General features: G+C 48.3%; 2 protein-coding genes and 1 long non-coding RNA gene across 18 annotated transcripts in view; 2 read left to right on the top strand and 1 right to left on the bottom strand.

Annotated features, from left to right (window-relative positions):
- The window catches only part of ZMYND8 (zinc finger MYND-type containing 8), a 116,230-nt gene extending 110,023 nt beyond the window's left edge, over positions 1–6,207 (top strand). For 9 of the 12 annotated variants that reach the window (XM_043480634.1, XM_043480627.1, XM_043480629.1 and 6 more), the window contains 2 exons: positions 2,538–2,621; positions 4,479–6,207. In XM_043480634.1, coding sequence (XP_043336569.1) covers positions 2,538–2,621; positions 4,479–4,618 — 224 coding nt within the window. In that variant the 3' untranslated portion in view covers positions 4,619–6,207. The remainder of the gene's footprint in view (positions 1–2,537; positions 2,622–4,478) is intronic. The other 3 variants (XM_043480636.1, XM_043480635.1, XM_043480625.1) reach the window with 1 other exon arrangement.
- Positions 6,208–12,919: 6,712 nt separating this feature from the next.
- Positions 12,920–22,172, top strand: LOC122448212. Of its 2 annotated transcripts, XR_006271545.1 has the most exons (4): positions 12,920–13,047; positions 13,713–13,773; positions 20,135–20,294; positions 22,123–22,172. It is a non-coding gene; the product is annotated as an uncharacterized LOC122448212 (long non-coding RNA). The 2 variants fall into 2 exon arrangements; XR_006271544.1 differs by lacking the exon at positions 22,123–22,172 and having other exon boundaries at positions 20,135–20,460.
- Positions 18,221–24,588, bottom strand: part of EYA2 (EYA transcriptional coactivator and phosphatase 2) — a 253,650-nt gene continuing 247,282 nt past the window's right edge. For all 4 annotated transcript variants that reach the window (XM_043479366.1, XM_043479365.1, XM_043479367.1 and 1 more), the window contains one exon: positions 18,221–18,967. In XM_043479366.1, the coding sequence (XP_043335301.1) occupies positions 18,887–18,967 (81 nt within the window). In that variant the 3' untranslated portion in view covers positions 18,221–18,886. The remainder of the gene's footprint in view (positions 18,968–24,588) is intronic.

Raw genomic sequence — 24,588 nt, 5'->3', positions numbered from 1 at the left:
GAGTTTAGAAACACCAGCTGAGCCCTAAGCAGGAGGATTTTGGATATGTCAGAGCTGCAGAGGTGGTTGGCCTGGGGAAGGGTTCAAGCTGTGGGGAAAACACTGCTGCAGGCAGGGGGCTCTGTTGAGCAGCAAAGTGGCGGCATCCACAGGGGAAGATTAACGGGCCTTAGGAAGATCAGCGATGCTGTGGGGTATGGAATCCGGTGGGACAAGGAGGCTTGCGTGCAGGAAGACAGTTGGGAGATACGGCATCTCCCAGCTGTGAGGTGGATGAGGTGTTCCCTGGCCCAGGGGTTGGTAGACTTTCTGTAAAGGATCAGGGAGCAGAAGAGGTGAAGCTTCGAGGGCCACACCGTCTTTATCAGAACTGCCGTTGTCGGATGAAAGCAGCCGCAGATGGCACATAAACAGATGCGCCTGTGCTGCGGTGAGCTTGCACTTGGAAGAGCAGGCGTTGGGCTGCATTTGGCCTGTGGGCCGTCACTGGCTGACCCCCGACCTGAAGCACCCTGGTGTGTGAGGGGGTAGGAAGGGAGGCTGGAGAGAGGAGGTAGGGAGGCTCGGGTTGCTGGGGAGTTGGTGCGGAGGGTGGAGTGGGGAGAAGACCATCCCGGGGAGTCTGATGACTAGAGGAGGAGGGAGGGAAAGGTACTGAATTGTCAGCATTTTTTAGGGAGCGCTGCAGTGTTATTCTAGAGCGTGAGCTTGAAGGGAGCTGAACCGGAGGTCCCTGGAGGCTGGATCAGGACTGGGAGCTCACTGCTCCTCACTGCCCCCTGTTGCACTCCACAGCCGTCTGGCTGATGGGTTGTCATCAAAGCAGACAGACCAGCTCATCTTCTGATCCTCGTACGTCTCAGGGCTTCCGTTAGTGCTCACTGCTTGCTGACAGTGTAGAAGGAATCTGGAGAAAAGTGGGCTTTGCAAAAACATGGAGGTTCCTGTGCTCTTTATCGGCTTCTGGAACCAGGCTGGTTAAGATGAGCATCTAGTCTGGAGGGAAAAGGTCAAACAGGAGATAGGAGCTTCCTCGGGGTGGGCATCGGCCTCTCCTGGTCACTTGTCTCTTCATTTTAAGATTTTAAAGTGATGCATGCCTATCGAGTTGACTCTTAAACAACATGGGTTTGAACCATGCAGGTCCACGTCTGTGTGGATTTTTTTTCCCATAATGAATACAGTTCTACACAGTCTGTAGCTGGTTGAATCTGTGGATGTGGATATGGAGGGCTGACCATGAGACTTAAGTATCCATGGAATCCGGTATCCATGGTGGGTCCTGGAATGAATCTCCTGTACCATCCCTGATACCAAGGGATGACTAGTCAGAGAAAATCGTACAGGGAAAAACAGTTCCTCATCCCAGTCTCCATGGCTATCTTTTTGCAGCTGGTACTTACTTAGAAATAACTTGTTTCCCCATATTTCTGTTTCTTGACTTTATCTAGACATTGTTTGTTGACTTCTGGCTTTAGATGAGAATCAGGGTCACTTATCAACTCTCTTCTCCCCTCTCTCCCAGACCACTCTGTCACTGTTTGATGTGCTCTGTGGGTTCCCTTGGTCCATTTCAACACTTACTCTTTAGGCCTTGTTCTCCAGCTGGAGGAAACAGTGTCCCTGGACCCCTCTCTGGTGCTCACCGCCTCCCTCACCTCTCCTCCACAGTCATATTCAGACTTTTCCATCTTCCTGCTCTGACTTCCCCACCATCAAGGTGGAGAACGTGTGCATTCTCTTCTGTAACTGCAGTTGGTCCTTCTCAGTTCCAGCTGTTGGCTGAGTCTTCCAGGTTGGCAGGTCATCATCTGTTTCCATCATTATGGTCATGCTGTTTGTTGCAGAGTCAAACAGGGCACTGTTAATACATTTCCATCTCTGTGTAGCCTTACTTTTCCCTGGAGGTTTTTTTCTCCCCTCTGTATCGTATCTTCAGCGATTTCCCCGGCTCTTCCATTTCAGACGATTCTGTGCTGGTGTCCTATCATCGTGGCTGAGGAGTGGCCCACTGAACTCTCACCTGTGGCTCCTCCCTCAGTCCTCTCGCCACACGCACCTCCATCACCCTCTCTTCCCTGACCTGTCATCAGCCTTGGCAGTAGATTCGTGATTATACTTGCCCTAAATAATCTGGGTTCCTTGGGCGGAGCCTTCCCACCTCAGTGTGGTGGAGCCGGCACCTCCCGTTTCCCCGCCTGAATTAAGCTCTTGGTAGAGCTAGTGGTTCCGAGAAAAATTTGCTGTCAAAATTCTGGGAGTTGATGGCTTCATGTGGTTGCTTCTATGTCATTGTATGCCTTATTTCCACCTGTAATCTTGTGCTGTGTCCAGTGATCCCTTTCATGGTTTTAATATGCATTTTTGAAAGCCTTAGTCTCCTGTGCATGCCTTGAGTTGGAAAATGGTGACATCGACCCAGCAGCCCCCCCGAGTGCTAAGACCAGTAGCCTGTTGATGAGCAGGAGAGCGAGCCCGTGGGGTTGGCGGACTCAGCTCTCCGCCAGACTCTGAGGGGGCCTGTGCTGTCTCTTCAGTTAGCAACAGGTGCGACAAACAGCCCGCCTCTGCCCCAACCACCACAGACCACCAGCCGCACCCCAACTACCCAGCCCAGAAGTGTAAGTATGAACCCGCCCCGCGGGAGCCGCCGGGCAGCGGCTCCCGGCAGGCGGCGGGCTCGTCCTGTGTGTGTCCGTGTGTGTTTCCTTTGTGGGCGTGTCTCCTGTTCTCCCGAGTGATGGGTCTTGGCTTTGCCTGGTTTCTTCCTGGCATTAGTGCCTCTGATGACCATCGGAAACTGCAGTAGGAAGCGAGACAGCCAGGACAGACAGTCTGGCTTCTTTGGTTTTTTTTTTTTCTTTTTTGACCATGCTGTGCAGCTCATGGGATCTTAGTTCCCTGAGCAGGGATTGAACCTGTTACCCTTGGCAGTGAAAGCACCGAGTCCTAACCACTGAACTGCCAGGGAATTCCCCATCTGGCTTCTTGAAGGGACTTCATCCTTGGTCTTTTGATGATGAGTCCTGGAGTCAGACCCGTTGTCCTCTGCAGTGCCTGGCTGAACCAGCCAGCACGCCCTGTCCTGTCGGTGGGAGAGGTCAGGCTCTGCAGTTACTCAGGTGGCCAGCCTGGCTCTGGGATGCGGCTTTTCTGCTAAGGAAGCTAAGCCCTGCTGCCCAGCTGGTCCCTGCCTTCAGCAGAGCTGGCGAGACTCCAGTGTGACTTGACTGCATTGTTGTCAGTTTCCGTGTTGTGATGACCACCTGCATCACTGACCTTGCAGAGGAACAACAGTGTAGGTGTCACGAGTAGGGAAGAACATGTAAGAAGAGGTGGATTCAAGGACCGTAAGAGAGCTCGACCCTGGCCCCCAGCTCTGCCCACTGCGATAGCGCCCCCTTTGGGTCACAGATGCAAGTGACGAGGAAGCGTTCCCTCCTGAGAGAATCAAGGACTTGGGAGATCCTTATCACTGTCTTTGCTGCTTCTCTTCCAGAAGAGCTCAGGACCACACACACGCCTGCCTGTCACCAGGCGATGATAAGAGCGGTCACCCTTCTAGGCGATGATCCGGTCCCTTGCTCCCTCACCCCGATTCTGTCTCTAAGCTTGATAGCCGACTTCTTTTGATCAAATATTATCATCCCACCTCAAGAAGTTAAAGTTTTGTCCCAACCTGTCTGAACTTGGTAAATGATCTAGGATATGATGGGATCTCAGTGATGTGCTGGTGGGTCTCTCAGAGTCGGCCATCCCGCCGAGCCTGCAGGCTGGACTGTCTCCCAGCTGGACAGACACCTCCTTTGGCTCTTCCTTCACTGTCCTCACATCTTACTCATCCACGATGTAGCTCCTTACGACGCACATGTCCTTGAAGCTCCCTTAGGTCTTACTCTGCTTCTTGCATCCTTTAGTTGACCTTTAAGCTTGTCCTTACTGGGAGCCAGTTGGTTTTAACCATTAAGCCCAGATGGGCTTAACCATTCTGGTCCTCACTCCTTTTCCATTGGCTGGTTTAGATGTAAGTCTGTTTTTTCAAGTTGCCTGTGCAATGATTAAAGAAACCCCATTAACATAAGTAAGTAGATTGAATGCCAAATTTCAGGGTCTTTTTTAGTGGCCAAGGACATGGGGTACTTGGTGTCTGCTCATGCAGCAAGGGTGCCTGGTCCTAAGTGGCACACAAGAACCATCTTCCTCGATAATTTAGTACCTTTTCCCCACTTGTCTTTATTTTCTCTGAGCATGATGCCCCCGTTTTTCCAACCAGCTCTTGTTAAATGCTTACAGATCCCCCAAATACAGGGCAGTAAACCGTGGCAGGATTTTGCCCCTGTGTGTTGTGGGAAGTCGGGAGGGGAAGGTGGCTTCCTGGGGGAGCAGGTGCAGATCACGTAGAAGGGGATGGTTGCCCTTGGCCAGGGGTGGGCAGGGATGCTAAAGCTCCCTTTCCCCTTGGCTTCCCCCCTCCCCAGATCATTCCCGGAGCAGTAAATCCAGTTGCTGGAGCGGCAGCGAGGAGAAGCGAGGGTCGGCCCGCTCCGAGCACAACGCCGGTACCAGTTCGAAGAGCCTCATCCCTAAAGAGTCCCGCCTGGACACCTTCTGGGACTAGGGACACGCTGGGACACAAGCCGCCCGCCCCATGGAGAGAAACACCCCAGACACCGGGGAAACCGGAAACCGCAAAGAAACGTGAGACCGGAAGACCTCCACCCTCGGACTGGAGGATGCCAGCCATTCAGACGCGGCCTCTGCATCCGGCACGGAGCGCCGCCCACACTACGTCACGTCCGGCGATAGCCTTGACTGAGGACTGTTCCACCCACGTGAAACCTTTGCTTTAGATGTAAATAATGTACAATTTGTGGATGTCATCGAGCCTAGAGTACCTTCCCCTTTTTATATTTGTATTGACTTTAACTTATAAAAAAAAAAAGAAAAGAGGGAGAAAAAAACAATAAAAAACAGAAAACACACCCAACAACAAAAAGAATGGATGCTGGAGAGAGGATGGTCATCCAGCCCGTCTGTCACCGGGGTGCAAGAGGGCGTGGGGCTCACTCTGGCGCACAGCCCTCCTCTGATGCCCCATGAGCTGTTTCCATTCGTATGTCTGTACATGGCACATTGGGATCAGGAATTTCCAGCACAGAATTCGGTGCTGCTGTGGACGCATCACATGCACCCATTGGTCCCTTTTCAAATACTACGTTATCATGTTACAAAAGGCAAGCTCTCTGGACCAGAAGGACACGCGGAGGAGCTCGTTAGTTTTATGTGATTTCCACGATGACTCTACTCCTATAAAAGGGAAAAAAGAGAGAAAAAAAAAAACAAAAAACCCCCCACATCCTTGTTTACAGAAGATTAACTAGAAACAAGCCCTGCTCAGCTCCGTTTGCCGAAGAGGGGACCGTAGGAAGCGTTCGAGTCAGAAGCTCCAAAACGAGAGTTTTTCTTTGCTTTGTGGTTCCTTTAAAGACACTCACACCCGCTTGGTAAGAGATGGCCGTGCTTCACGGAAGTGAGAAGTCAAAGGCGAGACGCACGCGGAGGACATTTGAGTCTGAGAGGAAGCATGTATGTAATATTTATACGATGGAATTTTACGTTTTTATGTCCGCATGAAACAAAGGCAGTTTGAGGGGAAGCAGGACACCGCCGTGCTGTCTGTTACACTACGAATGCTGTAGTACCATTTTGTATGTTGTGTAAAACAAGAAGCATTGAACAACGCAAAAAGGTGATGTATGTATATGAGAAAAATTAATTGTACGATATCATTCCAGTACATTCTGTTGTACATTTTAGTCTTGTTTCCTTTCTCTTCATTGTTGATAAGAGGATGCAAACTGTACAGTTTCCAGCTAGTTACCCATATTAGAAAAGAAATAAAAGAGAGAGTCCTAGAAGAAAACAGGAAAGTACATTTGTCGATTGCAGTTGTCAAAAAAACAAACAAAAAAAAAACTAGCCTAGCTGGCCTTATTTGTGAAGCATAATTGCTTTTAGCATATGGAAGTATTTTTTCACATTTTCTTTGTATAAAATTTGTATTAAACTTAAATATCTTTTTTGATGATGGTGTTTCTTTGTGACTGAGCCAGTGGACTCACGCGGTATGCCCTCTTGGGTTCCCCCCACACCCTAATTTTTTCAGATTCTTCACCTTTTTTTAATTAAACTGTTTTGGAAAAATGCCTCGGTCGTCCTCAAATTTGCAGTTTTCCCTTTGTTCAGGATGGCCGTGTCAGGTTTGGACCAAACACGGAGACGGGGCCACACGAGGTCAGGAACCCCTCTCTCCATATTATAAATAACGGCTCCCACTGGGAGCTTTCCTGGGAAGTCCAGTTCTTGGGGATTTACTGACAGAGATGGAGCCAGAAGGGAAATCCTGGGTCAGTCTTGGAAGAACACTGGGAGGGAGTGAATTTGTCTTTCTGTGGCCAAGATGGCAGCCTGAGCTTCAAGGAGCTCTGTGGGCAACCTGTGACCTTGACTCTGCCCAGGCACACCCTGGTCATTTCATCTTCGTGGGTCACATAACTGTTTTGGTTTTGTTTTTTCAATCATTTAAACATGTGAACTCTCCTCAGCTCATGGCTGGACAAGAGCAGGGCACGGTTTGGCCCCTCAGGCCATCCCCGGCCGATGCTGTGAAAGGAATGGAATGGGACTGGTTTAGAGAGGACCATACAAGAGCTTCTTTGTTCTTCTGCGTGGGTGTGGGAGCCTGCCATGTGGAAGGTGGCAGTGCATGTCACAGCCCCCAGTGGATGGATGTTCAGGCATGGCCAGCACACCAGCCTCGTGTGCAGGTCATGAGCGAGCTGAGGGGCCTGTGGGAGTCACGCCAGGTTACACCCAGGGCTCAGTGAGCGGCCTGGTAAAGACGGGGAGGACTTGGAGGTTCCAGACAGGGCAGCGGGGCCTTCTCTGACTTTAGTCTGAGTGGACTGTTTCCAGGGCTCAGTGGCTCTGAGTCTAGGAATGAGGAGGGGAGGGAGGACCCCATGCTGTCTGCCGTGGTCCTTGCCCCTGTCTCTGAGCGATGGCCAGGCCCATGGCAGGATGGGGACCCCCACCCTGCCCAGCTGGCCTGGTCGGTCTAGGGATGCCCTTTAATGCAGCCAGGCACTATCGCCACCTCGTGGCCTCCCTGAAGAACTGCAGCCCCTAGAGCTGGCGCTAGACCCAGGAGGGGGACAGGTGGAGGTTCACTCCGGCAGCAGCTGTGTGCCAAGCACCTGTGTGAGCCAAGCACTGAGGACCCAGCCTCTGCCTTCATCCATTTGATGTTCTCACTGGGAAGCAGTCAGACATGTATATGATAGAATCTTAGGGGGATAGAATCAAATGATACGGAAGGGAGGTAGATGGTGTGACTGGGGACGGCCTCTTGGAGAGCTGGCCTTTGAACTGAAACCTAAAGATGGTGGGGACTGAGCGTGATGTCTTGGGCAGTGATTTCTTAATGCCGGCTGAACGTTAGAAGCACCCGGCACGTTTTAAAACAACAAGCCAATAAATGTCCAGGCGCCACCCTCTTTCCCCAAGTAATGACATCTGACTCTCCGAGGTGGGGCTTGGGCCTTCATAAAGCTCAGGTGACTCTGATGGGCAGCTCGATCTCAGAGCCTGTAACCTGATTGGAAGGACATCCTAGGCAGAAGGGAGAGCAAATAAAAAAGACCCGAGGGGGCGTCTGGATCTTCTAAGAAGAGGAGGAAGGCGAGTGAGGCCAGAATGAGGGAATTCAGTGCTGGAGGTGGGGTTGATGAGGTCAGAGAATGAAGAGAGGTCGGGGGGTGTGGGGGTTGAATTAGGATCAGAAGGAATTGGGAAGCCAGGGTGGTTGGTATTTTAAAAAGCTTTATTGAGATAGTATTTAAAGGGTATAACTGCTTTGGGTACTTTACATTTTTAAAAAAAAACGGTGTAAAAGAGATGTAACAAAATTTGTCCTCTTAACCATTTTTTAAGTGTACAATTCAGTGATATTAGTCAAGGATGGGTTTTAAATCTGTAAATGTTTTCTAACCTTTGGTGTTCACAGACCATCTTCATCTTGGACTCCATCAGGGCACCGCCTCTATTATTACTTATTTTCTTTAATCCAGGGAAACAAAGGTCACTTGTATTCCTTCTAGCATCACTAGTGTGGGTGCGTCCCACATCCTGAGCTGTGTGCTGAGAGACTGCTCCTTTCTGGAATCTTTTGGTCTCCATGATAACCCCATGAGGCAGGCACTAATCCCAGTCCATTCTCCAGATGAAGAAAGTGATCTGCTCAAGGTCACAAAACAGGTCAGTCAGCGCCAGAGCCAGGATTCAAATCAGTCTGCCTGACTCACGACCCAGGTCCGTGAGCACCTCAGATGACACTGGCCCAGAGTCTGTGGCACTGTGGTAAGTTTACAAAATGCCTCTCCCTGACTCCATGGCCCCCCGGGAGTGGACACTGTTCCCCTCTTTGTCTAGGCTGGGAAACAGACTTGATGGTTAAATGAAGTTAAAGGGGCGTCAGGTTTTTACTTGAGAACAATAGAATCCATTATAGGTAAGTCTGAGCAGGAAAGGCACTTAGGATATTAAGTGATTCAGATCTCTGGGGAGGGAGGGCTGGAGACACAGCCATGAACAATATACAAATTATATTGCAGGATCTTCCTGTCACTACCACTAGGTCCAGACACAGCGGCTGTCACTAGTAACACTAGTTACGTCTCTTCCACTTTAGATTGAATTCTACGCATCAGAATCCGCTTGCATTGCTTTCACCTGTAGGTGTATCCATTGGCTAAGCCTACATTCCGTGTGGCTGTAGCTAATTGAGGCCCAAGTACCATCTGGATGTATTTGATTGGCTGAGCCTGGTACCATCTGGGTGTACCTGATTGGTTGAGCCTAGGTCACGTGCTTACATTCTGACTGCAAGGGAGGCTGGGAAAGTGAGATTCAGGCTGTTTTTAGTGCAGAGTCGTAAGATGGGAAATTAAAGCATTGACAAAAAAGTCTACTCGCTGCAGACTTGTCCGAAGCCTGTTTATCAGTCAGGTCAGTTTTCCTGAGCAGAAGTCACCCTACTAACTGAAGCAGAAGGATTTAGTAAGCCAAGTGGTCTGTGCACCACTGTTTATTTGGCTAGGCTGGGACTACATTTCCCAGAATCCCTTTCTTTGGTTCCCAGGTGGAAATTGACCAAAAGTAACTGGGGAGAGAGTTTGGAAGTGGACGGGGAGCAGCAGTCTGTCCTCTTACAAGGTCGCTGCGGTTTGATGTGGTGACAAATAGCTGCAGGCTCCGGCGTGTCCTTGCTGTCCTCTGGGCTGCGTGCATGTCTTTCTCCTGACTCCTGGGCATCAGGACGCTTGCCACTGGACGCTTGGCTGCAGCGGCAATGGTTCCCGATCCATTTCTCTACTGTTGGCCCTCGGCAGCCTCACTTGGTGACTAGATGGACCCCATGGCCTCTCAATTTGCCTGGTTGGTGGCTCCACAAGTCCCTTTTCAGACCTCACTTCTCAATCTCCTCCCACATGCTGACATATAAGGCTTATTAATGATTCTCATAATAATTGTGCGTGTGTGTGTCCGACTCTGTGTGATCTGATGGACTGTAGCCCGTCATGCTTCCTCTGTCCATAGGATTCTCCAGGCAAGAATACTGGAGTGGGTTTCCATGCCTTCCTCCAGGGGATCTTTTCCACCCAGGGCTCGAATTCGCATCTTTTACATCTCCTGCATTGGCAGGTGGGTTCTTGATCACTAGCTCCATACCCCAGCCACCTGGGCTGGATCTAGCTGCTTCCCTGATTGGGTGTGACTGATTGTTGTTTAGTCGCTAAGTCCTTCTGATTCTTTGCAATCCAGTGGACTGCAGCATGTCAGGCTCCGCAGTCCTCCACTGTCTCCCTGAGTGCTCAAATTTCCTAGGGTATAACTGATAACATCATGAGCATTTACAGAATCTCAGGAGGGCTGAGGGAGCCACACTGCAGGCCTGGGCCCCGGGGAGCCACTCCCACAGGATCAGGAGGCCCCACTCACCTGCAGGCCAGTCAGTCTTCTGTGTTCGGCCGTTTTTCCTTCCTTAACTCAGCTCAAGCACAGGTGTCTCGTGGACACAGCTGATGGGTGAGCCCTTAGAGGCTTCAGTCCCCTGGCTGCAAGGGAGTCTGGGAAACGGAATTTTCAGCTCTCCAGCCTCTTCAATTCAGGAAGGTATGCAGCAAGAGGAATGCTTGGACGTCGAAAAAGCCAGTTCTCACCCAGAGATGTGCCTGGGGGTCGAATCTCTGATGTTGCCATCTGTCCCAGGGCTTTCTTTTCAGGCCCTGATGTTAATGGGAAACCATCACCTCTCTGGCCCCGCAGATAATCCAAGGCCAGGCTAACTGGTCACCGGAATGACTTGTTAACGTGATCCAGTACTGACCTCGGTTCCCCTTAACGAAATGAAGGAGGAGAAGGGAACTTCATTTATCCAGGATTTTTCACATTCCCGGTCGCTTATGTACATGGTGCCCTCATCACCTGCATTTTACAGCTGAGGACACACCAGGCCCAGAGAGACTGAGGAAGCTGCAAACCAGGCGGAGGTAGATAAAGGGGAGTGTTAAGATGGGGGTTGCAAACTCTCAACAAGTCAGGGAGTAGAGACGAGTGAAACAGATTTGGGGTTAAGTTGATATTGATGTGTTTTCTTTGTATTTAAATACGTGAGAAAAGATTTGTGCTTTTTTTTTTTTTCTTGAAATGTAGGTCCCTTGGTTTAGTTTTTGTTTTTCCTTTTTTGAAAAAATGTATTTATTTTGGGCTGTGCTGGATCTTCGTTGCCGCAAGGGAGCTTTCTCTCGCTGCAGTGCGTGGGCTTCCCTTTTTCCAGAGCATGGGCTCTAGAAGGCGGGTTCAGTAGTTTTCATGCGCTTAGTTGTCCCATGGTGTGTGGAATCTTCCCAGACCAGTGCTCGAACCTGTGTCCCCTACATTGGCAGGCAGATTCTTAACCACTGGACCACGAGGGAAGTCCTGTTTTTCCTTTTGTGATAGAAAAATACTTTTCCATTCTGAAAAAACCATAGACTATGGCAATTGATGGTTTGTCTCAGTGTCTGGGACACAAAACGGCACAGTGATTATTATTGTTTAGTTGCTAAGTCATGTCTGACTCTCTGAGACCCCATGGACTGTAACCTGCCAGGCTCCTCTGTCCATGGCATGGTGGGGACTGGGGCAAACGAATGAACCTGGAGAGCAGCTCAAAGCGGCAGCTCTGGTGTGGCTCCTGCTGATCCCGTGCGTACGTAGGTCCCCGTCTTGCCAGATTGCCCACGTTTTTTAGTGAGAAGTTGAAAATCCATATTTTGAGTTATGTCTTCTAAGTTATCTATAGTTGTACCAAATTTTGCAAACATTGTGAAAATCAGTCAAACTTCTCTCTCGGTCAGATCTGGCCAGTTTGCATCTTGTGTGGAAGAGCCTTAATTTAGGTGTCAGAGATCCTAGGTTGGAGTCTGGGCTCTGCTACATTCCAGTGGGTGGGGTCACAGGCAAGCCACAACACTCTCTGGGCCTCAGTTTCCCCTTCTGTAAAATGGGACTCCTGAAAACAGCATGGTCTGCCAAGCCTTTTACTAAACCAGTATTTTCTAAATGGTGGGTCATGGAGCCGATTTAGTGGATTGTGACCTGCATCTTTTAAACAGAAACCAGGACAGGATGGAAAATAACAGGATGTATCATAGTATTATAGGTCAACATTGCTTTGTGGAACATATTTTAGTTTTACACACATAATATGTACACATATATCTATGTTAGACTGGGTCTTGATATATATACAATATGCATTTCTCATGTGGAGTGACCGAAAAGGAGGCTTTCAAATAAAAAATGTTGTTCATGTCTGAATGCATTCAATGCTGGCAACATTTCTGTGAGGTGGGTTTTCTCATCAACCCCATTTTACAGGTGAGAAAGCTGAGGTTCAGAGAGTGAAGTTTCCACAAACAGGAAAAGGAAGAGCTGGGATTTGACCCCAGGCCACATCTTAACCACGTGCAATCTGTCATCTCCAGACAGCACCTGTGTGGCTGCGATGAAGGAGCTAATGCAAGTCAAGGGCCCAGCCGGGTGCCTGGGACACAGCAGGTGTTTCAGAAATGTAGATGCCAGGCTTATGTGAGCAGCTCCTCATTCAGCCACACCAGGTGGCCTGCAGGAATCCAAGGGCTACGAGAGACAGGAGGGCTGGGTTTCTGCGGTCCTGATACCGTGTGGCGGGGACAGGGCTACAAGGGCAAAGAGACACCCTCTCCCCTGCAGCCCGAGTTCCCCAAGTACTCATTTTTGGCCAAATACTTGGTGGCTGAATTTTAAAATCAGTATTTGGCTGGAGCTGGCTTATCCATCATCCTTGAATGAACTTCTGCATATTTTGCTATATTGAATTTATGGATGAAAAAAAACCCAACATTTTGTTAAACAATTTAAACTATCATGACGATGGTATTATTAAGCATTAGGGCAGTTAATTTTTATTTTTTTATTTTTTTATTTTTTTTGGCAGTTAATTTTTAAAGCCACGCTGAGTGTAGGAAGAAGCGCTTCCAGGGCAGTGGTTGCTGATGGCTCCAGGCCACCATGCTGCTGGTGGAATCCCCATTGTGACCAGAGCAGGTCAATTAATCCTTAACTCTTGGGCCTGAACATGTCCTCGAAGATGCTGCAATTTCAGGGAAGCACTCCCCGAAGCAAGGGCGCAGCCCAAGAAGATGCTTCTGGAATCCTCGCAGTGCTATCTCCAGGCCTAACTTTGGGTGGCACCTGCGGGCAGTTCGGGCCAGTGGCGGGCTCGCACTGCCCTCTGGTGGTCACCAGCGAGCACAGCGTCGCGGTGCTGAGCCGGCAGCATCGTCGGGGCTGCCGGCGCTGGGGGAGAAGGGCGGAGCGCGCTCAGCTCAGCTCAGTTTTCCTTTACCCAGAATGGACTGTCTATGGATCCGGACGACATCCTAGAAGTTTCCCCACATCCTTGTGAGTAAAGAAGGCAGGCTGCATTTCTGTATGGGTCCATTTATAGGAGCTTGGAGATCTGGGGTGACAGAAATCAGGAGAGAGGTGGAAGGCTGGGGAGAGGCTGGGAAGGACCAGGAGGGGCTCTTTAGGGGACCTGGAGACGTCGTCCCTGCTCATCTGCGCCGGGGAGCATGGTTTCCAGGGGGAAGGATGGAGGCAGGGTGTCTGGGCAAAAACAGGTCATGGGCTTTCTCATGAACTTGAAGGTATTTTCTCCATGTATTTTACACCCAGTTTACTGCACCAAGCTCAAGTGCGCACCTGATATATTCTTGCACATGGTTATACTTGGGTACCCATCCCCCAGATCAGGATGATTTTTAAAAATAGAAGTCAGATTATGCCCCTCTCCTGCCTTAAACTTTCTGGTGTCTTCTCACTGGATTTGGAGTAAGATCCAAACTCCAAGGAAATAAAAAGTCCCACAGCCAATATGTATCAGTCCACTGCTGACGGATATTCGGTTTGTTTTCATTCTTTGCTATTACAGACGGTATTGTAGAAAGTAACTCTATACAGAATATGCATGCTTATGTAAGTATGTCTGTAGATAGAGTCTCAGAAGTGGAAGTACTGAGTCAAACTTACAAATTGGATAAATATGGCCAACTTTCCCTCCTTAGGAGTTGTACCAATTTCAGCTTCCACAAGCAATGCATGAAGCCCCACAGCTCCACCGGCACTGTGAGTCATAAAACTTTCGAATTTTTGTCAATCTGATGTGAAAAATGGTATCTCAGTATATCTGCATTTCTCTTATTATGAGTGAACTTGAGTATCTTTGTATAAGTTTAAGAACCAATTGTACTTTAAAAAAATACAAAAATGTTCATGGCCTTTGTTCATTTTTTATTTGGGTTGTTGGCCTATTATTTATTTCTAGGAGCTTTTTATATATTTAGGGGGGTTAACTCTTGCTGTTGTCTGCGATTTGAATTTCAGTTTGACTTTTGTCTCATGTTATTTTTATAATTTATCTGTGGCTGTGCTGGCTCTTTGTTGCTGCACGGGCTTTTCTCTAGTTGGGGGGAGTGGGGGCTACTCTCTAGTTGTGGTGCACAGGCTTCTCCTTGCAGTGGCTTCTCTTGTTGTGGACTATAGGCGGTAGGGCAAGTGGGCTTCAGTATTTGGGGCTCCCGGGCTCTGGAGCACAGGCTTAGTAAGTTGTAGTGTACGGGTCTAGTTGCCCCTCGGCGTGTAGTAACTTCCCAAACCAGCATTTCCTACGTTGGCAGGTGGATTCTTTATCACTGAGCCACCAGGGAAGCCTTACTTACATTTCTTAGTAAGTTTTTTTAAGGTGGTCAAATTTCTCAATTTTTTTTTTTTTGCAAGCACAATGTCTTATTCAAATGTGTGTCTGTTGTGCCGGGGACACTGCCAATGCATTGTAGATACTCGATTAATATCTGATGGAAAAAATGTCCACTCCACTTGAATGATTCATTTTCTGAGTAGACATCTGAGCCCATGTGATATAACACTACTACTACTATTTACTATGTGCTATATATGTTGAGATGCTTTTGGCTGCAAATAACTAAGGAAGAATGAACTCAAAATATTTCAACCACAAGGACATTTTAATCTCACATAATAAATTTAACCTATCTTTCCTAAGCAATTATCCTTCTAAGAATTAACCAATGCTCAATCAACAGAAATCTTTGTGTAATCACTCCTGCCACATCATTTACCCCAAGCATGTATAACACAAATGAAGCCAAGTTAGAGGGAACAGTGTCCAGGGATAGAGACAAAGAGACTGAATTAAAAAAAATTTAAAGACACTTGTTGAATTCTGCATTTGGGGTGTTGGTGGTGATGGGGTCTGAGATCACACATTCCTGAACCTTTCAGTCAAGTAGACCATAGACATCTTTTTTTTTTTTTTTTTTTAAAGCCACTTTGATGGTATTTATGCCATTTGCAACTGGAAAATCCCCATGTTAGCTGATTTCTAAATCCATTGTGAAACAAATACCTTCAGCCCTGGAGGTTGACCGGAAGACTTCTTTGATTCTCTGTCCTTCTGCTGAGCTGGCCAGGAACTTCTGGTGTCATTCTCAGACTTCCAGAAGGCCAAGGGCTTTTGTTTGGGAGTACTGCATGGTCCAGTTACTCTACTTCTAAGAGTGTTCCAGAGCTAGATGCTGTTGGATAAACAGTGAAGGCAAGCAGTCTGGGACCACTGAATCTTAGCTACCCATCCATCCATCCATCTATCCATCCATCTACCCACCCCCCACCATCCATCCTTCCATCCATCATCCAACATTCATTAATTGCCTTCTCTCTTACAGAATGAGAAAGATAGTGTCTTTACCCACTGAGAGCTTCGAGTCATCTAGAATTCAGAATGAAACCCCTACAAACTGTGGACTGTCAGCACTAGCCTTCGACATTCAGTTATCACAACAGAGAAGTAGTTGACCACCTAGGCAGTTAATTTCAGGATTAAGGGACACGTTTGTTTCGCCCCAAACCTCTTTCTGTGTGGACAGCTGAGAGTCTACTATTAGTGCCACTAACAGAAGCCTTTTAAAATAAAATTTCTTTTTTATAAGTAAATTTACTCTTTGTTAAACTCTAAACAAAATTTTTCTTGACAGTTTTTTTTTTTTTCTTTTTGTAGTACTTGGATATAGGACTATTTTATTTTTTTTCCTCCAAATTATTGAAGTATAGTTGATTTACAGTGCTGTGCCAGTCTCTGCGAATCAGCCAAATGCCTCAGTTATACACGTATACACATTCTTTTTTTACATTCTTTTCCAGTATGGTTTATCACAGGATACTGAATATTGTCCCCTGTGCTATACATTAGGACCTTGTTGTTTATCCACTCTAAATGTAGTAGTTTGCATCTACCAACCCCAGATTCCCAGCCCATCCTTCTCCCCTCCACCCTAGGCAACCACAACTCTGTTCTCTGACAGCAGGTTGTGATGGTGGCTGGAAGGGAAGGGTGGATAGCACGTGATTACAAGACCTAAGTGGCCAGGGTGTCAATGGGAAAACAGGGAGGATCCAGGAGTGTTCACGTCACTGATTCCCTGGCTGGCTGTCCTCCAGTCTCTTTTTCTTCTCCAGCCAGAAGTCAATTCATCCAGTACAGCTCCTCCACTCATTAGAAGAAACCTAAGTCGGCAGATTTTAGTGAGGTTGACGCATGTTTTCAGCAGCTAACTCTGGGGATTCTTTACCTCCATTTAACCATCTGTCCATCTAACCATTACCATTCTTGCAACCACATATCCAACCATCACATATCAGTCACCCATCAACCATTAGTCATTCTATCCAATTACTCATTCAAACACCCATCCATCCATTTAGCCACTCATTTACCCACTTAACCATCTATCCATCTTTCCATCTCACCATGCAACCATTCAGTCATCCAGACAGGCATCCACCCATCCATCTCACCATTTGTTCATCAATTATCTATCCAACCATCCAACCATTCAATCTATATAACCATCTATCTAGTCATCCCAAGAGTTACCCACCCATTTATTTCTCCATTCTCCAATCACCTAACCAGCCACCCACCCACCACCCAACTATTTAAACATCTATTCATCCATTTTTACAAATATTCCATTCACCCAGCCAATTACCTTACTGACTATGATATTAATTATACTTCCTTCTTTCTACCTCATCTGTAGTTCAATCGGCTCAGTCATGTCCAACTCTTTGCAACCCCATGGACTGTAGCATGCCAGGCTTCCCTGTCCATCACCAACTCCCGGAGCTTGCTCAAACTCATGTCCATCGAGTCAGTGATGCCATCCAACCATTTCATCCTCTGTCGTCCCCTTCTCCTCCTGCCTTCAATCTTTCCCAGCATCAGGGTCTTTTCCAATGAGTCAGTTCTTTGCATCAGGTGGCCAAAGTATTGGAGTTTCAACTTCAACATCAGTCCTGCCAATGAACACCCAGGACTGATCTCCTTTAGGATGGACTGGTTGGATCTCCTTGCAGTCCAAGGGACTCTCAAGGGTCTTCTCCAACACCACAGGTCAAAGGCATCAATTCTTTGGTGCTCAGCTTTCTTTATAGTCCAACTCTTACATCCATACGTGACTAATGGGAAAACCACAGCTTTGACTAGGTGGACCTTTGTTGGCAAAGTAATGTCTCTGCTTTTTAATATGCTGTGTAGGTTTGTCATAGGAACCTCATCTATAATGGGATTCCAATTTGTGTTAGCATCCACTCTGTGGATTGATTCCAAGAACATCATTCCATGCTTGATTTGGGGGGAAACAGAGATGAAGCAAATAGCACCTGCCCCCAGGGAGCTCAGAGCCTAGTGAGGAGTCTATCTCACTGTTGGTGATGGCTTTCTATGTATCAGATTCTAGCTCTGAGACTCCAATCATCAGGTCGTTTTCCCATCTCCACTGACATGGATGCCAGCCAATTGAAGACCCTGGATTTCACCGACATGAATAGAGGGAGGAGCTTATACTTAGGCTTAGCATCCAATAAATGGATCCAGGCTCTGCTTGGAACTCTGTGGGCTGCAACAGAGCTCAAGATGTCCTTGGAACTTCTCCAGATGTCCCTTCTTGTTTCCTTCACCAAATCCTCGGTTCATCCCCTGGAAAACAAACTCCTACCATTGGCATGGAGATCAGTTCTATTTCCATAGCACCCCCCAAATTCTTTTAGTAGTAGCTCACTGATTCCTCCTTGGGGAACCAGCTGTCTCCAACTTTCTGCTCATGAGAGATTGAACCCTAAATCCAGCTCCATGGGTAGGTCATGACTCAGGTCTGGCCAATGAGACACAATCCTGGGCTCTTGTTGGAACCTCGAGGCAGAAGCAGCTATTTCTTCTGGTGTGGTTTTGCTGAAACATTCTTGGAACCATTTTTGCCACAACAGGGAAGAGCCTGCCTGAGAAGTAAAACCACCCAGGAGAAAGTCACTTGACCGCCAGGATCCAGCTATGCCTGAAGACATATATGGACTAAAAGTTCCTGGAGATGCCTTTTTTTTTTTTTTGGCTTATGCCAATTTGAGTTGGATTTTATACTTCTGCAACGAAAGAGGAAAAGACCAACATATTCAGAAGCCGCAAAGGTGGTCATCAAGTAGTGACACCCTACCCCACTTCAAAATGTAAACGTGGTTTTATTTAATGCCTCTTTCTGTCACAAAATACCACCTCCTTCGCAGGTCCCCGCTTCCCAGAAAACAAGATGGCAGTTGAAGGCACGTGCACGGTCCACATGATGTCGGGTTAGGTCCTTAAAAACAAAATAAGCAACAGTCTTCCCCACAGCCCCGAGCTGCCTCCAGAGCACCACTCGGAGCAGAGAGGCTTCAGTTAGAACTGTGCGCTGCCAAACGTGCCCACTGAGAAAACCAAAAAACCAACAGCTAAGAAAACCAGCAACACAGGTACAAGAGCATAATAGCGGAGTAATGAGGGTAGTCCATAAATTAAAGTGGAAAAAAAAAGCCTGTTCCCTTCTCATCACCAGCCCTCCCCCGAATCAGCAATTCCTTGCTTTTGTTCTGTGAGTCTTGTAGAAAAGTCTGGACTCTGAGCCAGCCCTCTTCCCCAAAGTTAAATATTCCAAAGCCACTGCTGGGTGCCCTGTTTCTCAGGACCCGCGTTGGGGCCGAAAGGTCAACTTCTGAGATGGTCACTGGACACCTCTCGGCTGGAGGGACCCTGCCTGCTGTCCAGCATCTGGCGGGGGCGGCGGGGAAAGCCAGGGGCCTGGGCTGGTGGCTGCAGCTCTGACGGCAGGTGGGGAGGCCGTGGGCGCTGCTATAAATACTCCAGCTCCAGGGCGTGCCTCAGCGCCTCCAGGTCTGCGTGGCAGGATATCCTCCAGAAAGGCATGTTGTGCTGGAACACAGAACCGCGGACACACGGTTATGGCTCTGCTGGCACCTCCTGCAGCCCCCCTGGATCCCACGCCTGTGGTGAGAACCTTAGGAGAAGTCCCCGAGTCAAAACATCACGGTGGACCCCTCCCCCCGCCCCGGATGTGATCAGTACCCACCAGTCTGGGCATCCTTTCTATTTCTTTGGAGCCTGTTATTTATTTTTTGGCTTTGCCTGGTGGCATGGGGAAATCTTTGTTCCCCAAGGGGATGGAACCTGTGCCCCCTGTATTGGGAGTGTGGAGTCTTTATCCCTGGACCACCTGGGAAGTCCCCTTCTGAGCCTGTTCTGATGACTTATCCTGCCCTGTCCAACATGCGGACTGACTGGCCCCTTTCCCCTCCGTTGGGACTGCTGTGGTCTTGATGTGCTGAAAGTGAAAGAGTTAGTCACTCAGTTGTGTCTGACTCTGTGTGACTCCACAGACTATAGCCTGTCAGGCTCCTCTGTCCATGGAATTCTCCAGGTAAGAACACTGGAGTGGGTTGCCATTCCCTTCTCCAGGGGATCTTCCCGACCCAGGGATAAAGCCTGAGTCTCCTGCACTGCAGGCAGATTCTTTACCATCTGAGCCTCAGGGAAGTGGTGCACCGACATGGCATCAAATCACACAACAGGAAAGCCATTCCGACTTAAAAATGTGTTCTCAGTCATGACGTTTCAGATAGAAAGGCTTGGCCAGATGCTACCATGCCTTCAACCCCTCCCTAACACTCACTAGTTTCCATGTGAACAGATAGGGCTGGTCCCAGAGACTTTTTATCTTTTCTTTACAGCAGGTGATGCGTGCTCTGTGTTACTGTCATGCAATGAGGTTTTTCATTTTAAACATAAGCGCGTTGACTGAAAGGGAAACATGAAGTAGATAATAGGACAGGCAGCATGAAGACACAGCAGAAGTAATTGGTGTAAAAGAAGTGCTATGTTGATTACAGAAATTGCTCATGTGAAAGAAGAAATTTGTGAAACACTTCCATAGTGTGAAGGTTAAATGTTTAAGATTGCCCTTGTCAAAGCTCTGTTCTATCTTCATTAGCTGGGTGACCTTAAGTGATTTACTCTGCTGCTTGTCTGAAAAATGCAGATAATACTTGCTGTATACCATGTCTGTCTTGTTTTACAAATAAGGAGACTGAGGCACACAGAGATTCTGTCTGACTCCAGAGAAAAAACTTGACTGTGTGTTCATCACCAGAAAATGTAACCAGTGACTAAAGCTGATGCCTGTCAACAGCCATCCTCCTTCCTACTTCCAGAACCCTGAATTTGGCAGCACTGTGCCAGAGAGGTAAGTAAGGGGTGAATTATGATCATGTAAGCAAGCTATGACAACTCCAACCCTGTTTGTCAGGGATTTGTCCTGTATCCCTCCTGACTTGTGAGCCATTGAAGTCAATGAGGAAGTCTGCTGGGCGTGTCTGGGAAAGATTTTCCTCCATGAATAGAGAGAAGCACCTGAGAACTCTTTCCTCCTTACTTTCCCCTTTCATTTGAATGATGGCTTGTTAGTACGTGATGTCTGGAGCTGTGGCAGCTGTTTTGAGATCATGAGAAATGAAATATCAGCAATGAAAAAGCCAAAGATGATTAGAAAGGTAGAGCAAAATGATGGAAAGGGATACCTGGTGAATTTTTGGAGCCACTGAAACAACCTAGGATACACCTACTTCTAATCTTGTTAGGTTAGCAAGTGTTTAAGTCTTCATTACAGCTAAAAGATACTGAGCATCCTCAAGACAGCCACTGGCCTTCAGTTATTTACTGAGTGAACAGAGGATGCTTGATGGATGTATATGAATGCCCCCAGTTCCGTGGTAGATCTGCTGCTCTGTGAGGTTCTATGCCCACAGGATAGAAACTATACAAATGTCCTTTTGGTTCCAGGAGCACAATAAACCCTTTCCTGCCTCTGGGGGCTCTGCACTTTAGAGAGCTGGGTCAGGGCAGGCCTCTCTGGAGGGATGACATTTAAGTAGGCCCCAGAGAATGGGAAGGCAGGGGCCATGCAAATGTGGGGGGAGGTAGTCAAGGCTGAAGACACAGCAAGTGCAGAGGTCCTGAGGAGGGTCTGAGCTTGGAAAGTCATGTTCACTGCTGCCTAGCATGCCTCTTGGCCCACAGTGGGCACTTAATATTCGTGGAATGAATGAAAAAAGGAAGGGAGGGAGAAGAGGAGGGAAGGGGAATTTCTCAAAGCAAAGTCCTCAATGGACACATCTTTTCCTCTTTTGCCCAAAAGAAGCAGAAAATGATCCATCATGGGCAACAGATGCCATCTCTTTAATGCCTTTCAGCTCCCCCACCCTGCTCCCCTCAGCCTGGCTGAGCCTTTCATTCTCTGCAAAGATGGATGTTGGTGGCTGCCTGGCCAATCCAGTCCCTCCTTAAACAATGTAATTTATTTTTCTGGGAGGAAACGAGCAAAGGGGAAGAGACTGTCTCAGCAGCCTCCCTCCCAGGCCTGGTGGCTGCAGAGCCCGGGTGGATTTATCACTTGTGGAGAGGTGGAGACAAATGACCCGCTAAAATGGAGATATTAACAACACTGTCAGCTGAAACAGCTGAAGCCCCCTGTCCTGTCACCGTATTTCACACTGCTCAGGTGTCCGGCGGCCTGGGCTAATGAGGCCCATCCATCACGTCGGGAGAGCTGCTGGCGCACAGAGCTACTCATTAACGTGCTGGGGCTGCTGCTTCAGACACTGGTGGGAACTTTCAGGGGAGCAGAGCGTATGGGGGTGGTGTGCCCGAGTCTTCTTTGGTGGACTCCAGTCTCTTCTGACCAGCTCAGGGGTGCGGAATGACAGTGTTTCAAAGTCCTAAGTCCACCTCCTTCCTACCAGGCGTTTGGCACACAGCACAGAGCAGTTTACACTGCCAGCTGTGTGACCTTAAGTAAATTAATTAACCTCTCTGAGTCTCAAACACGTCCTCTATAAAATGAAGTGGGATGGTACCCACTGTGCGGGGTGGTGGGGGGGGGGGAGAAGGGGGGGAGGGGCTTGGAGGATTAAATAAAATGATGACATCAGTAATAAAGAGTAGTGGGTAACCATATTAAAAAGCAGAGGCATTACCAACAAAGGTCTGTCTAGTCAAAGCTATGATTTTTCCAGTAGTCATGTATGGATGTGAGAGTTGGACTATAAAGAAAGATGAGTGCCGAAGAATTGATGCCTTTGAACTGTGGTGTTGGAGAAGACTCTTGAGAGTCCCTTGGACTGCAAGGAGATCCAACCAGCCCGTACTAAAGGAGATCAGTCCTGAATATTCATTGGAAGGACTGATGCTGAAACTGAAAGTCCAACACTTTGTCCACCTGATGTGAAGAACTGACTCATTGGTAAAGACCCTGAGGTTGGGAAAGATTGAAGGCGGGAGAAGAGGATGACAGAGGATGAGATGGTTGGATGGCATCATCGACACAATGGACATGAGTTTGAGTAATCTCCGGGAGTTGGTGATGGACAAGGAGGCCTGGCATGCTGCAGTCCATGGGGTCGCCAAGAGTCAGACACGACTGAGTGACTGGACTGAACTGAAGGCCTGGGATGAGTGACAGCCCCGCCACCGGCCGGCTGTGATGGAGACTGCTGACTCCCTGCATTCGTTCTCCCCTTCTCTCTCAGAAAAATGCTCCGTCCTTGTTTTCTTCCTTTTCTTCCTTTGTATCTTGCCTTGCTAGGCAGGAGTGGCTGAGAATCAAGGTCACATCTTCCAGCTCCCTTTGTGACAAGGTGTGACTTCCTGACTCAGAAATCTGGCCAGTAGGATCTGAGCAGCAGTGATGTCGTATCGCTGTATCCGCGGTGCTCTTAAAGGGCAGGGGGGGTCCTCCCCTCTCCCCTCCCCCTTGATTTTCCTGGTGGGGGAGTGCAGGCGTGGAGGGGGTGAGGAGCCGTCGTGGGCTGTGTGGTAACGGCAGCACTGGGGCTGGCAGAGCAACAAGACGGACGGGGCCTGGGCCCCTGGGCTGCCCCGGCTCTGTGGGCCGCTAACGGGAGACGGAGACAGCTCTCCGCTGTTGAAGCTGCGGACCAGCATCTCTGGCAACGCAAACTCCACTGTACAAAGCCTGGACCCGGGGGGACTTCCTCACCCACTCCCTCAGCCTGGATTCAGTGATATACTTGCTCCTGTGGACTTTGCCCAAAGAAGACACTGGGGTGAGTTTTTGTTATGTGGGCAGATTTTGTTTTTTTCTTATTTAAGCTATTTTATTGTGAAGTTGCTCAGTTGTGTGTGACTCTGCAATCCCATGGACGGTAGCTTAGCAGGCTCCTCCGTCCATGGAATTCTCCAGGCAAGAGTCCTGGAGTGGCTTGCCACTTCCTTCTCCAGAGGATCTTCCCGACCGGGGATTTGAACCCCAGTCTCCCACATTGCAGGCAGATGCCTTACGCTCTGAGCCACCAGGGAAGCACAAGCTATTTTATTAGGTACTTGCAAGTTTAGCTCAAATGAACACTTTTATACTTCTAATTTTTTAGTAATGATTTTCACCTTAAAATCTATTTGCTTGATATTAATACAGCGGCATCGGCTTTCATTGTTAGTATACACAGGAATACTTTTTCTGTATTTTTCAACTGTTCTCTATATTAGGAATATTTCACATTCAGCCAGCTTTAAAAAAAAAAAAACTGTCAGAAAATCACTGACTTTGAAATTTTGCTTCATTCCCATTTATTGTGACAACATTTGGCTTTTTTGATATCAGTTTACTTTTGTGTCTTTTATTTGTCAGACTTCTCCTGTTTTCTTTTATAAACTTCTTTGCCTTATTTTTAAAAATGTATTTATCTTTGGCCGCGCTGGGTCTTCACCATGAGGGCTTTTCTCTTGTTGAAGGGGGCGGGGGTCACTCTTCAGGTGCAGTGTTCAGGCTTCTCATTGCAGTGGCTTCTGTAGTTGTCGACCGCGGACTCAGGGCAAGTGGACTCAGTAGGTAAGGCTCCCGCGCTCTAGAACATGGGCTCAGCAGTTCTGATGCACGGGCTCAGTTGCTCTGTGGCATGTGGGATCCTCCCGGACCGGGGATCGAACGCATGTCTCCTGCATTGGCAGGTGGATTCTTTACCACCGAGCCACCAGGGAAACCCCCTCTTCTTTGCTTATTTTTAATTAGATTCTGTGCTCATTCCTTCTTCCCCCTTTGTGATGTGCAAATTCGGACTCCTGTTTTCTTTCTCTGCTGGCTCCCCTAGAGACAGACCCTCCTCTGAATTTCTGAAGATGGATTTAGCTTTCTCCCCCACTATTCCCCAGCCCCAGGGAGTAGTAACCGCACCCACTTTGGGCTATTGAGGGCTGACTCTGCATGGTTCCTCTGCTGGCCCCCTTGGCGTCTGTTCTCTGCAGGGGCAACAGATAAAAAGGCAGCTCAGAGAGGGCTGCCCCTGGCTGAAGGCCACACAGCCAACAATGGCCAAGCTGGGATTTAGGGCAAAATATGCTCCCCTGGCCACCTGTTTCTGTGAGAGCCAGGCAGCTGTAGGGTGAGGCGAGGGAGGCGCCTGGGACACAGAATTGAAAGGGGCACCTGCAGGCCTTCCCTGGAGGTCCAGTGGTTAAGACTCTGC

The sequence above is a fragment of the Cervus canadensis genome, chromosome 10 (assembly GCF_019320065.1).
Source record: "Cervus canadensis isolate Bull #8, Minnesota chromosome 10, ASM1932006v1, whole genome shotgun sequence".
Taxonomy (NCBI): domain Eukaryota; kingdom Metazoa; phylum Chordata; class Mammalia; order Artiodactyla; family Cervidae; genus Cervus; species Cervus canadensis.
The sequence above is the reverse complement of the archived record's forward strand: the minus strand, read 5'-3'. Positions and strand labels throughout refer to the sequence as shown.